Raw genomic sequence first — 14,385 nt, 5'->3', positions numbered from 1 at the left:
CCGATGTGGAAGATGATGACAGCCGGGAGTGACCGCTTTCGAAGATGAAGACTGGTGTGTCGAGGGATGAAGTTGACGATGAAGTTCTCTTCAGATGTCTACGTACGCACTAACAGAGCTCCACCCACTTGTTCCGTGGTCGTGGCGAATAGAAATCCACCCGCTCATTCATCTTCTATTCATCAAATATTAGTATCATATCATTAGTTGCTTGTTTATTAATTCCACACATATATTTAAGATATATAATTCAATTCAATTTAATTGATTATAATGTCACATGGTCATGGATGTATCTTACCAAATTCATACCCAAGAAGTGATTGTTCAGTGTGAACAGATATTGGCTTTATACTCCATTACAAAAATCTCTATCACATTCAGTGAGACGTTTATTTTAACTTCCAAGCTTTTGGACTTCATTTAATCGGCCACACATAGATAATAAAGTGTATTCGTCAGCACTTACTTTGTATGCATACGTGTGCCTTTAGGTTATGGTCACGTGGTCATTTACGTATTTCCTTTTCCGTTACATCATGGCGCCTCCCATACCTCTGCTCGCAGGTGCGTTATTTCATTTTACTATAAATGTGCAAACACATTGCCTAAGACAGAACATTAGCAAGTATTATCACATTTTAAGATCGACAGCTATAACGGGGATGATCTAAAACGATGTTGTCCTTCGGGATCCAGGTGATTTCATAGAAATGTCAGTGGAGCCTCAGTGCAGCCCAACGCTATGACAGAGCAGTCACAAGCAATGCAAAAAGTGCGCTGCATTTAGAAAAGCAAAACGTTGATGTCATGCAATCAGCCTCATTCCCGACGATGTATATTTTACAGGCAGTTAAGAATCATCAGTCATCTGAATTCGAATGGTGGTAGATGTTTAGGTTTCTGTCAATTTGCACCAAGCCTGGACAGATCTGAACAGCTGCAGACCAAGACATACATTCATGGGAAATGTAACAACATGCATTTGTCATTTCTAAGGAAACTTCACCTTATGTTAGAGTACAAAGAAACTTAAATCAATCAATTTAAATCATGCACTTTATACTAGCATGTTGTACAACAGTCTAGTAAAAGTGAGAATACTGTCAAGTCACCTCAATTTGACTTGCTACACTATATGGCAATCATGTATTACATTTTGCAATAAGGATCATGTAAAGTTGCCTGACAACTCACAGTATTTATGTTAAGGACACCAAATCAACTAGTACGTCAAATAATGTGCCATGATTTTTCTCCCTGCCAGTGCGTGGTTCGGACGGGACGTCTTTGTTGCAGGGACCACCATCATGTGGGGACTACGCTGCTTTCCCAAGGTGCTGATGAGTATACAGTTGCTGCTTACTGCAATGGAGGACATTGAAATGCAGCCGCAACGCTCAGTAAATGTCTTTCCTGCAACAGCATGACAGTCTGAGTTCACACCTCCCCACTCCCTGTATCAGTTGATGACATGTATGTGTTGTGTTGTGTTTTGTGAGGGAGGGGGAAGGGGACTAAACTTTATTACTAAACACTAACACACTTGACGATATCACTTATGGGCCAATCTACTCAGGTGAACAGTTGCATTGATTTTCAATCAGTTGATTTAGAATGGAATTGAATGGAAAAGAAATGGAACTGCCCATAACATTCTCTCTCTCTCTCTCTCTCTCTCTCTCTCTCTCTCTCTCTCTCTCTCTCTCTTTCTTTGCAGGGATTCTCGTCCCAGTAAATATGTCGCTTTCAGCAAAGATGGATCCCTGTTCAGCTGGTGCAATGGTGACAAGTAAGGAATATTGGAAAACATACGATACAGTTGAATGCCCAGGCTTGTGCGTCTTTGATTAGAGTAACTACAACATGTGCTTGTTTTGCAGGGTTAGTGTCGTGAAGACTTCAGATGGATCCGCTGTCCAAACGTTTGATCTCCCTAAGGTGTCCTTCTTGGAGTTTTCGCCTCAGAATAAAGTCCTTGCCACATGGCAACAGTATGCAAGTGAGTGCCTGTGAATTAAAAAGTTATTTCAAACTATAGTTATTTAAAACTATCTGAAAATAACTGAAAATGTTCTTATGTTTTGCTAAAACATCGAAGATCATAAGCAGGGCAGCTGACAGCGCTTCCTGGGCCAGCCCAGGGACAAAATACCATACCTGCCGACCATTACGCATTTTGTGTAGCAGATACGGATTTTGACATCAAACTACGGCGCTGTCTGTCACTTCAAAATACGGGAAAAAAAACAATAGCGCGAAGTGTATTCACGGGCCCTTATACATTTCTCTGTAGACTTGCGATCAGCCAGAGCCGTAGATATGGCTCTGCTTGCAACTGTCTCGCGCTGGCCTGTCCATTGGCCAACAACGTGTGTGGGGAAAATATTGACCAATCAGAGCGCTGGTTTAGGGGTCTTCATTTGTTGTAGCTCCGCTCGAGGCGAGGTATCAGCTGCAGATAGAAAGTTTGCTTCGAAGACACACAAGCAGAGAGACTACTCCTATGATCTCTGACATAGGCCTAAGTGTCCTCCTCCTGTCATCATATATTATCCATCTTGGTGCTGTCGCTGTAGTTTTACAAGTGAGCACCGTCAAAATCACCGTTTCAAAGGTAAATGGGCTTTGAGAAAGGTAGCCTCTATGGGAATAGTGAATTGCGTCCAGTTGCTAAATCCGTAAACTTATGAAAATAAATAAAGCTCGAGGTCTGTCGTCCTGAACATAATGGTTCACCCAATGTTTCGCCGTATTTGACGGCAATATGTTATTGGTACTTTTTTTGATATTGGACCGAAACGAGATTACTTCCGAATGAGAAAATGTGGTCGACTGCAGCACTAACTGACTGACTATTACTGCGCTACAAATTAGCAGCGAACTAAATACGGGTTCCCTTTGCGTCGGATCATTTTAACTGGGGGAAATAAAGCGATAGTTCTAACGGTTGTGCTCGGAGTACATCCGTTATCTACAATGACACCGTATAAAGACATATGAATACTGGAGTCGTGGCCCAGTCTGTGAACAAGTGTAACAGGTCTTGTGCGTCATACCAAAATATGCATGACTCCACGACTAGAACTGTCCGTAATCACGTATGGCAATCTATTAATAAAATATATGATCCTGTCATCATGTATGTGCAGAACACTGAACAATAGCCAACTCATGACGAAATAAGGGTAGATAGGCCAATATGTAGAGAAGTAAAAAAAAAAAAAAAAGAAGCGTGCATGCACCTCAAAAGTTACTGTGGAAGTTCCAAGCAGTGGCCATTTAGCCCTCGTCCATCAGTAGAGCCACATGACGTGTACTGAATGGATGCAAGTGTGATTTTGATGTTAGCCCCAAAGGTAATAATATTAACCTGATATTATCCTAGCCTAGATAACACCTGTCTTTATCTTTTTCTCTACAATCTGCTGATACTTCTTCATAGTAGGTGACTTCACCATTTATTAATATTGGGGGAAATTATGTAAGAATCATTGCAATTCAACTTTTTGTTCATAAAAATCACTGAAATGCCTCTGTATTATATAATCAAATTATAAATTTCCCTACATGTACCTTCTACAGCCAAAAAAATAATAAGCAAATGCTTCAATTTCATACTCGATTCCAGCTCCTTAACACCCCCCAAGTGACCAAATGCTCTGTTTGGCTGGTACATAGGATAACTTACTAGCCAGACTGGTGGTATGTTTGACTTGTAAGATTAACAGCCATATTGGCTGGTGATCAATAAAGTTAATTTAGAGGCCTGAATTCCAGCACACTATATCATAAAATTTTATTGGTGTCATGGTGTGAAACAAAAAAAACATCTTCCATGAAAGTTTAATAATGTATGGTAGTTCAAAGTACTGTGAAGAGCAAGATAATCTGGTGAAATTGCCAGATACACTGGATGTTAGGCTAAAATGCATTAAAATGCAGGAAATTGCATTTAAGAAATGCTAGGGGGAGGACCCATACTCCCCTTGCCTGAATGAAGTGTCCCATATTTTCCCCCAATTGACATTTAGCAACCCAAGGTGTGCAAAACAAAGTAGCCTCTCAGATGGGCCCGCCGGCGGCCCATGGTATCGCGCTGCGCTGACCACATTTTCTCACTTGTAGGTATTTGTTGCGCTGTGAATTGCAGCGCCGCGATAAATTGCTACTCAAAAAAAAAATTCAAGGTTGGCAGGTATGAAATACTGTGATGGGGTCCCAGTTCTGGGCACCCTCTCTCCCTGGGCCTGGCACAACTGACCTATTTGTCCTTCCCTGTTTGTGGGTCTGATCAAAAAATGTGTATCTGTCTCTTATGGAAAATATTTGCAGTGTAATTATTAACATCATGCACTTGTAGAAACACAGGATAACCCCCAGGGAGACCCTAACCTACAGTTATGGGACATGGAGAGTGGCAAGTTTATCAAAGGCTTCTATCAGAAGAAAGTGCAGGGATGGTGAGTACAAGCATCTATAATCCATGGTCCATGAATTCATTACATTCACTCACTGGCCACTTTATAAGCTACATCTGGCTAGTGCTGTGTTAGAACCCCTTTTTGCCTTCTGAATTGCTTTAACTACTTAAAGGCCAACTTCCGATAAAACTCAGTTTTACTCACTCCTTTCGAAGATCGGACGGTCACCCCAAGTTAAACTCACTTGCAAGGCTCTCATAGCGGTGCGTCAACTCTCCTGGCTGTGTTTCCCGGTGTTTCCCAATTTACATCAATAATGCAGAGAAACGAGCGAATCACGAAAGCCTTTCTGTGTTTCGTCACGTCGAAAGAAGGCGTTGCCCACAAAGGTTTATATCGACCCATTTATCTAAAAACATGTCGAGTAATTTTTTTCTGCTTGTTTTCAAAACAAGCAACGTCTGGTGGTCCGAAACATAGCTTAGCTTAGCTATCAGCTGGTTGCTACTCTCAGGTACACACACAGCACAAAGCCTCATACATAAAGCCTGCTCACTCCGGTTGCTCCGTGCCTACAGCTCGCCTAGGGGTCGCTGTCGAAAGAGCACAGCCCTGAATGGAGCCTGCACGCCTCCGTTGGCGCCCCTATAGTGCAGTACCATCCGGGGGAGTGGCGACTCTGTTTCCCATTACATTCTCTCCCAAGGCTGGAGGACTGAGCCAATCAGAGACGCGTTTCTTTGAGAGCAGGAGGAGTGAGCCAATCAGAGACGCATTTCCACGAGAAACACGGAACACTCTCTCGTTTCTCCACAAGCCACCTTGCCAGCTTGCAAAAACGTCTTGAAACAAAGCAACCAGAACGTTTTTTAAAACAGGACCAACGCGTAACACATTCAATAACAATTGGGAACACGGCAATATTAATTAAATTACGTTGAGAGGCGATCTTTAAAACAATAATCAGATAGGCTGCAGCATTTTTCCAATCTTCTATTGTCCGAAATTGGTGTGCCTATGCGAATGATCAATCAACAAGGCATTTTCACACACAGAACTGCTGCTCAATGGATATTTTCTCGGACCGTCTTCTGTAAACCCTAGAGATGGTTGTGAATGAATATCCCATTAGAGCACCTGCTTCTGAAATACTCAGACCAGCCCATCTGAGTGCCACTAAAGTCAAAGTCACTTAAATCAGCTTTTTCCCCCCATTCTGATGCTCGGTTTGAACTGCAGCAGATAGTCTTGACCATGTCTATACCCAAATGCACTGAGCTGCCACCATGTGATTGGCTCATTAGAAATGTGTGTCAATGTGCAGTTGGACACACTTGTTGCCAATAAAGTGGCCGGTGAGTGCATAAGCAGCACTAGAAACCTAAATTTGATTCATGCCAATCAGTGAAGTCTTTAGTTCAGTTTATTGGTTTGGTGAGTATGTTTGATTTTGGGAGATTCTGTCTGCATATTTTTGACACCTCAGCATGCTGAACTAGTCATATGGGAAAACTACAGACCTCAATTGTCACTATTTTTGCATCGATATTTAAGGAGATGATGCAGGCAATGACGGTATGACATGTGGGAGTGGGGCATTGTGTCTTTTCTCCTTTTGTTAAATTTTTCATCTAATGACGCCACTTATGAGAGCTTTTTATGACTGACTCATCCTTGCTTATGTGGTTAGGTGTCCGAGTTGGGCAGCTGATGAGAGCATAGCGTGCCGAAATGTCAACAATGAGCTTCACTTCTTCGAAGAGAACAACTTTGGTATGTGGTATTTAGATGTCTTGTGTTGGGCCGTCTTAAATGGCAAATGAAAATCTGCACACTGAAGAGCTTTCATTAAAGTTGTTTTTTCCTCCCGAGCACTCACAGCACTTCCTTTCTCGCAAGTCCTGCACAGCTGCTATTTGTTCTATTCCAGTGGTGCTCAAACTGTGGTATACGTACCACTGGTGGTACTTGAGACATCTCTGGTGGTACTTGGAAGAATTTATTTTTTGTGCATTGATTTGAAGGTTGATCAAGATGTTGCAGTCGAAAATGTCTCTTTGGTCTCACATTTTGTAATATTGACCTGTATGAATCTGAAAACATAATGCAGAATAATACTAGGCAAGCAAGAAATTTAAAAACAAACTTGCACTGAATGTGACCCTAGCTGTTGATGCCATTATGAACCTCTCCTGTATTGACTGGCAAAAGTGAATATGGAAGGCCTTTGCTGCGATATTCTAATGTTGGTTGTCAAGGTGGTACTCGGAAGGCTCAATATTTTTTCGGGTGGTTCTTCAAACAAAATGTTTGAGAACCACTGTTCTATTCCATTTGCTGTGCAGGATTTCATTTGTTGTTTTACAGGTTCTTTTTTTTATTCTGTACCCTATCTAAATACTTGTGGATTTGTGTGATTAAAACCATACCTTTTCTATTTACAATTTTCCATCAACACAGTCCAAATCAGTTTGCTTGAGGAACTTTTTTTGTTTGTTCAACAGAAACCATTGCCAACAAACTGCATTTACAGAAAGTATCAGAGTTTGCTTTGTCACCAGGATGTAAACCAAACAAAGTAGGTATCCATTTTTTTTGTGTGAAATTTATAGTGACTCTACTCCTTCAACTCGTATCTGTAATATTAAATAACAACACATACCGGTATGCTTAATTATTTCAGGTGGCTGTGTATGTTCCTGGATCCAAGGGTAGTCCTTCTTTTGTACGACTTTACCAGTACCCAAACTTTGGCGGGCCCACCGCTGCTTTGGCCAATAAGAGCTTCTTCAAAGCAGACAGAGTGTCAATGCTGTGGAACAATAAAGGTACAACAAGTTTCTCATCTACTGATTTCTCACAGATCATTTTAACTCAGGGCTGTCAAACTCATATTGACTGAGGGCCAAAATTTAAATCTGGAATGAAGTCACAGGACAAATTAAATATTAATGAAAAAGAAAATCGACTTAATTTGTGCATGCATGCACTAAGTAACATAGTTAAATGACACACTCACTTTTTCCCATCGTATATGGTAGTTCAAATTTGCCCTCACTTGTTGTTTTATATGATTGCGGTCTCAGCCCACTCATATTCTTTCATTGACCAGGGCCTACTCATATTCCTGTGACACACGAAATTTCATGTTCAAGTCTTGTTACATTATACAATCATAGTGTATGTGGGTCAACTATAATATACATTTGAAATGATCTCGCAGGCCAAATGAAATGACTCTGCGGGCCAGATTTGGCCCCCAGGCCTGAGTTTGACATCCCCGATTTTAGCTCATTACATTACATTACGCTTAAATGATGACTAAATTGGTGTCTTTGGCATGGCGAAAATCAGCATGACTGAGGGGCTTATAACTATCTCCATGTGTCTTCGTAGCCTCTGCTGTGCTGGTGACTGCGAGCGTAGATGTGGATAAATCAGGAGCCTCCTATTACGGGGAGCAGACTCTTCACTACGTGGCCACCAACGGGGAGAGTGCTGTGGTGCAACTGCGTAAGGATTCATTTCCCCCTTTTGTTGTTGTATCTCTTACTGAATATCTAATCACTTAAGATCAGCATATGTTTTATCCATACTCTGTAATTTAATAACTGCACATTGGAGACTGGTCAAATGCAATTTCAAACTTCTCTGCTAACCCTGTTACATACATTTTTGACAATAAAGTAAATTTGACACTTGACTTATTGTATAATAACATGTTCAAGATCATGGTTGCAAATGACTGTAGTCATGGTATTAAAAATGCTGTGATTTTAGAATTACTTTCTGTTCATTATATAAACACTGTAAGTATGCACTCTGTCAAGTCGGCTTTATTGTCAGTTTCCTTCTATGCGATGGTCCTTCCAAGATTTGAAATTGAATTTGTCCGTATAATTTGCATAATGTACAATTGTGTCTGTATAACCACAACAGCAAAGAACGGGCCCATCTACGACGTGGCTTGGAGCCCAAATTCCACTGAGTTCTGCGCCGTCTACGGCTTCATGCCCGCCAAGGCCACCGTCTTCAACCTGAAGTGCGACCCAGTGTTCGACTTCGGCACGGGCCCCCGCAACGCCATCTACTACAGCCCCCAGGCCCACATCCTGGTACTGGCCGGCTTCGGCAACCTGCAGGGACACATGGAGGTCTGGGACATCAGCAAGTACAAGCAGGTCAGGGTCCAACCCCACCCAAGCACTGTGATTGATTGATTGATTGATTGACCAATTTACATTCTTTATTGACACTTTTAAAGTAAATTTATATTGGGGATACAACTTTGGACAAAAGTATGACACAAAATTAGCATTTTTGGTCCTTGAATGTATATTCGAATGTATGCACCACCCACCACCTTGACTGATCAGGTTAGGGTTTTCTCCCAGGATCTCACTTTACAGTCGAAATCCAAGTCTCTTGTTGACTATTGACTTGATGTTGACTTTAATTTGACACCACACGTTTGTGCCAGGTCTAAGGGAGCACCTGACGAGTCCATTTCTTCATTGTTGTTCATTTTCCCACTGCTTCAGGTGTCCAAGCTCCAGGCGGCCGACTCCACCTCCTTCTCCTGGTGCCCCGACGGGGAGCACATTGTGACGGCCACCTGCTCGCCACGCCTGCGCGTCAGCAACGGCTTCAAGATCTGGCACTACACGGGCACCGTGCTGCACAAGCAGGAGACGCCGGCGGGCCAGGAGCTGTGGGAGGTGGTCTGGCAGACGTTCCCGCCGGGCGTGTACCCGACCAAGCCCATCAAGTACCAGGCGGCACACAGCGAGCTGGGCACCACGGAAGCCAAGCCGGCCCAGGCCTACCGGCCGCCCGCCCTGCGCAACAAACCTGTGTCTGCTTCCTCCAAACTGGTGAGTGGTGGTCAAAACAAGTAATGACCTGCCTTGTGTTGCTTTGCCCATTATGCAAGATTTCAAGTTTTTGCGGGAGATACTGTTCATTATCAATTACAAAATGCAAATATAGAAATTATTTGGTTGACGGTTTTCTGTAAAAGCAGGGAACATGGATGTGCTTCACTGTTCCACATTGCCTGAACTTCTTGAAGTTTTTTTGCACAAAGACACATGATTACTATCAAGCTGTTCATAAAGTTTTTGAAGCTTGTGTTGCTTTGAGACAGTAGAAGTTGCAGACTTAAGTTGAAGCTATAGACAGTTTGTCGTAGTTTTTCCAGTAGTTGCAGAATCTTATTGAAATATTTCACACAAATTCTACACAAACAGCTCTAGTTTGCATCTACGTTGCACCAGAGAATGTGTGACATCTTAAATGGGAAGTCAATATTAGCGATGCACTACTAGGATCCTGGTATCGGTATCACCCCAAAAACTTGCTCATTATACTCGTACTCATCAAACACTTGCCGATACCATGCACTGATACTACTATTACATGAAACAAGGCAAAGCAGCATGGAAAAAGTGTGACTCAGTTTGATTCAATTTGTTTCAACCCATGCTCGAAAGGTGTGTGTGTGTGAGTGCATGCTCAAATGTGACCTCAGGAGGTTCAATCCACAAATGTATGAGGGCGCACCGCCCTTATTTCAGAAAAAAGGCCCCTGTTCTTATTTTCAGCATTGTATGTTGTTGGTGGTAAAAAATATCGGCTTCAGTACTTGGTATCGGCAAGTACAAAAATGAATGTACTTGTAACGTTTTTTAATTTTATTTTAAAGTGTTGTCAGTGCATCGATGGCACTCTTTATAAACAACTAAACTCATTCCTTTTTTTCCCCTCAGCATGAAGAGGAGCCACCTCAGAACATGAGGCCTGGAGCCGCTGGGGAAAAGGGAATGTCCAAAGCAGCGTTGAAGAATCAGAGGAAGAGAGAAGCTAAGAAGGCATCTAAACTGGTGCGCATTCCTCTCATCGCTCACCTCTCTATTCGTCCTTTCAGAATTAAAAGTATACAGGTCAATGTTTTCTGGTGCTCAGACGTCAGGTGGTACAACATCAGCTAATGCCCATAAATTAATTAGTAATTGGTAATTAATGTACTACAGTGAATATGTTTTTTAGATGATCCACTAAAAACAAAAACAAAATTCATATTATTTAGTATTTATTGATACATTCGATATTGCTTATAAGTAAGATGTGTCTCTTTTGCTTTGTTTTTCTCTCCATGATTTCTTACATCTGTTTTCTGTCGGGGATGAAGGCTGATGGTACAGCAATTCTAGCCACAGTCTTGATAGTTTTTGGATATTACCTGTCCACACCTGTAGTGTGATAGATGACTAAATCTACATAGTATTGTTTTAAATTAAAATGTATCGCATGTGGTGCATGAAATGTGTGGCATTGAAACGCATTGTCTTTCTGATCATGATTTCCTCCACCTGTTTTCTATGGGGTTGCTAAAGGCTGATGGGCAGCCGTCCCAGCCGGAGCCGGAGCCCAGTTCTCCCCCAGCCAACGCCGGCCCAGCGGCGCCCTCCTCAGGGGACCCCGAACTCGACAAGAAGATCAAAAACGTTAAGAAGGTGAGTTGAACGTAATTCAACTAAATAATTGTATATTTAGGCAGCCGTGGTGTAATGGTTATGGAGTTGGAACTGTAGATCACAAGGTTGCAGGTTCGAATCCCGCGCTTACCTCTCCCTGCATCTCCATCCATGGCTAACGTGCCCTTGAGCAAGGCACCTAAGACCCATATTGCTCCAGAGACTGTAAGCAATAGCCTGTGATATCTGCAAGTTGCTTTGGATTAAAAAAAGCGTCAGCTAAGTGTATTGTAATAATAATAATTGGAAAGTATGGTATTTTTGGTCTTCTTAATCATGTGGAGAGTTAACATATGTGAAATTAAGAATCTGAAATATTCCTTAAAATCGTGGAGTCTTGCACCCGAGCTTCACAGAAGACTAATTATTCAACGTGATTTAGTGGTCATTTTATAAGGCAGCATACATTATGGTATGGGGGTGCAGTAGTGCCTTGGTTATGATCTTCTTAATCATGTGAATGCTGAACGAATTCTGAATTATAAATACACAGCCATTATATTTTGGATATTGTCATGTAATGGTGGCAAACTACATAAGCTACTATGTTCCAACAGTTTGGATCAATCCTTGATACGTTGTCTTTACACGATAATCTTATTGACAGATTGAATGTTGGGAAAATTACAGCATTTTGTTTTTATTCACAAAGTACTAAGTGTCCCGACTTTTTTGGAATCTGGTTTGCACTCTAGAGCTGTATGCCTGTGTAACAGTACAATTCCACATCCAATGATATTTCTATGTGTGTTTTATTTTTCCATATTACATGTATTTATTTTGTGTTATTTATGTTCACAATATGGTGTTGTAGTGTTCTGCTACGGGTGTACTATCAGTTATAGATTGGACCTTTATCGTTGAAGGTTCCCTTTTGGAATGTTAAGGAGGGGGGACGTTTAGAAAGGGGGACCGGCCGGATCCGGCAGGTCAGTTTACCTCAGGGATTGTTTTGAGATGTAAGTGTTGTGGTCAGCCGAAATAAACATTCAACTCGAACTGTAACCCGTGTCTCCTCGCCTCGTCTGAACTGGAGTGTCTTATGGTTGGTAACCAACTTTTAAGGGTTACACCTGTATAAAGATGTCTATATGGCTCTTGATATAATTTGCATCTAGCTTTGGGCGGGCCAGATTGCCATCTCTGATTGCGCTTGTTGTAAGATGTTTCACTTCATATCCAGAAAGCTTAGTTCTGGCAAGATGTTGTGTTGGGGAACCAGCAGCTACGGCTTTGTCTCTGGATCACTGGAGGTGGATCTGTACACAACACTCTTCTTCACGTATCCTGAGGACTTTAGAGTCTGGGCGTGTTGTCTGCATACAGAGGCACATGTTAGAATATTGTTGTTGGTGAATGGGTTACATGCTTGTGGAGGGAGTGGTTTATTTTTTTATTTCGTATTTATTTATTTTGAGAATTTTTTGAGCTTTTAAGCCTTTATTATTTTTTTACATGACTGGCTAGTGGAGGGGAGACAGGAAGCAAGTTGGGAGATAGAGACGGAGAAGGGCCGACAAAGGACCCAGGGCTGGAATTTAACCCCGGGTCGGCCGCGTTGTAGACGAGTGCCCTACCGTTAGAACCACAGTAGGCCCGAGGGAGTGGTTTAATAGAGTTAAAAAAATGAGTATTGTATTTTTTCGTGCAAGCAGGGATATTAACCATATTTTAATTTCAATTTCTTCATGAAGGGATAACCCCTTGAGGTGAAACATCACGTTTCTGAGGGCGGTCCCAAACAAAACACCAAAGGCATATTACTATGTTACGCCTAATCTATAAATTGACCAAGCTGTAATAGGCCTCATTTTTATGATAGAAGGTAATATGAAAGAGGAAAACAACTATGCTCCAAGATGTGGACAAAGCCCTGATGAAGACCAGTGCGGTCGAAACATGTTGGCGTTTTTAATCATGTTTTAGCCCTAAGACAATAAAGGCTTTTTAACGGACTTCCTCTTTTTCACCTTGAGTTGCCTGGATTTCTCCCTTTTTTGAAATGCTCCAAGATGGCTATGGCCATCACATGTACGAGATTGCACAGCTTCTCCCTTTCATTGTTCTGTGGAAACGGCAATGTGACGTTAACTTCTCATGTCATGTAGCTTGCGAATGGGATTTTTAAATTGGAGGGTGGGTCATCAATTGTAGTACCATCCATAAGTGCATCCTAACCTTCATAACCTTTTTTGACCCTCCTGTGTTTGTACAGAAATTGAAAGCAATAGAAGAGTTGAAAGAGCAACAAGCTTCGGGCAAACCTTTACAGAAAAATCAGGTAAATATGCTATCAATGGCGGTTGTATTTGAGAGGGATATGTACTAAATGTATATATATATATTTTCCTTTTATTTGTGTACAATAATAGCATGTACTTGTTACGTTGATTTTATTAATTTGGCTGGTTATATTGATTTGTGTTAATGTTTAGAGGTTTTGTTTTCTGTGTTGCAGCATATATGTTGTAACATGTTTCTCATTTCCCTGTAGCTTGACAAAGTGCAAAAGGAAGCCCAGCTTTTGAAAGAACTAGAAGACCTGGAACTTGGACTGTGAAGTCTTAGGCACTTATTGGGAATAGGAAGTTTCTCATCAGTGGTGAATACAATTTAGGAGTAACACATTGCAGCTTAAAGCCTGTTGCCTTTGACATGGTGAGGTCTTCTTACAAATCCACTCAACTGAAGGCATTATTGCTATGCAATGTTTTGTACAGGTGATGAAGGCAGTAAAGTCTGCCAACATTTTTTTTTCTTTCTTATTTTTTTCTTTTTTCTTTTTTTAAGCACTACTATTTTTATTGTTAGAGCTGACAAGCAATGCTGTGCCCGTTCAAAATGTACACAGAATTTTCTTTTCTTTAAAAAAAAATTGATTTGTTTGAATTTAATATAATTTGCTTTCAAATTATTTTGTCAACATCAAATGAGCTATGAATTTAAATTGGTTTCATCCAGGTTTCATCAAAATAAAAGTGTTTTAAGGTCCCATCACACCCATGCATGTATTTTGAAATGATGTTGCAAGTAAACAAACACAAAAAAAGCAAAGCATATAATTGAGGACTCTCTTTGTCATTTATTTGACAACCTTCTTCTGTTGCTAGGAGATGCTGCTTTAATCAGTTGTCGAATGATGTAACCTAGTTATTTCTGTAAAAAGGAAAAAAATAATCAAATGTGAAATTTTGATTGAGAGTAAAGTGGTGATTTGGAAGCAATGTCTAGGCTACTTCTTTTATTCATTTTGTCATTCTCACAAATTTCTTTCTTTTCTTTTTTAATTTTAGAATTAAGAACTGTGCAGGCTTCAAAAGTTTCAAAACTATAGTATCAGCAGACAATGTAACAATTATAAATTGTTGGACACTGTTATTAATAACCATGTCTTTGTTGAAGTTTGTTCTAATTATGTAGGCTAA

At 41.0% G+C, this 14,385-nt stretch overlaps 1 protein-coding gene across 2 annotated transcripts; it reads left to right on the top strand.

Annotated features, from left to right (window-relative positions):
- Position 1: 1 nt before the first annotated feature.
- Positions 2 to 14,184, top strand: eif2a (eukaryotic translation initiation factor 2A). 2 transcript variants are annotated; one of them, XM_063205558.1, is made up of 15 exons: positions 2 to 102; positions 1,268 to 1,337; positions 1,721 to 1,792; positions 1,884 to 2,002; positions 4,364 to 4,463; positions 6,115 to 6,197; positions 6,929 to 7,002; positions 7,108 to 7,252; positions 7,821 to 7,937; positions 8,364 to 8,605; positions 8,966 to 9,298; positions 10,193 to 10,306; positions 10,820 to 10,939; positions 13,176 to 13,241; positions 13,455 to 14,184. In XM_063205558.1, the coding sequence occupies exons 1-15, from the start codon at positions 45 to 47 to the stop codon at positions 13,518 to 13,520; spliced, it is 1,779 nt and encodes a 592-aa protein (XP_063061628.1). In that variant the 5' UTR covers positions 2 to 44; the 3' UTR covers positions 13,521 to 14,184. The 2 variants fall into 2 exon arrangements, with proteins under 2 accessions (XP_063061628.1, XP_063061627.1); XM_063205557.1 differs by lacking the exon at positions 2 to 102 and adding an exon at positions 472 to 567.
- Positions 14,185 to 14,385: the final 201 nt, after the last annotated feature.

The sequence above is a fragment of the Engraulis encrasicolus genome, chromosome 8 (assembly GCF_034702125.1).
Source record: "Engraulis encrasicolus isolate BLACKSEA-1 chromosome 8, IST_EnEncr_1.0, whole genome shotgun sequence".
Lineage (NCBI taxonomy): Eukaryota > Metazoa > Chordata > Actinopteri > Clupeiformes > Engraulidae > Engraulis > Engraulis encrasicolus.
The sequence above is the reverse complement of the archived record's forward strand: the minus strand, read 5'-3'. Positions and strand labels throughout refer to the sequence as shown.

Excerpts from the sequence above, each read along its gene's own strand:
- eif2a (XM_063205557.1), top strand. The coding sequence starts at position 498 with ATGGTCACGTGGTCATTTACGTATTTCCTTTTCCGTTACATCATGGCG. Across the intron at positions 1,793-1,883 it reads AGCTGGTGCAATGGTGACAA|GGTTAGTGTCGTGAAGACTT; the intron begins GTAAGGAATATT and ends CTTGTTTTGCAG. Across the intron at positions 7,003-7,107 it reads CAGGATGTAAACCAAACAAA|GTGGCTGTGTATGTTCCTGG; the intron begins GTAGGTATCCAT and ends TAATTATTTCAG.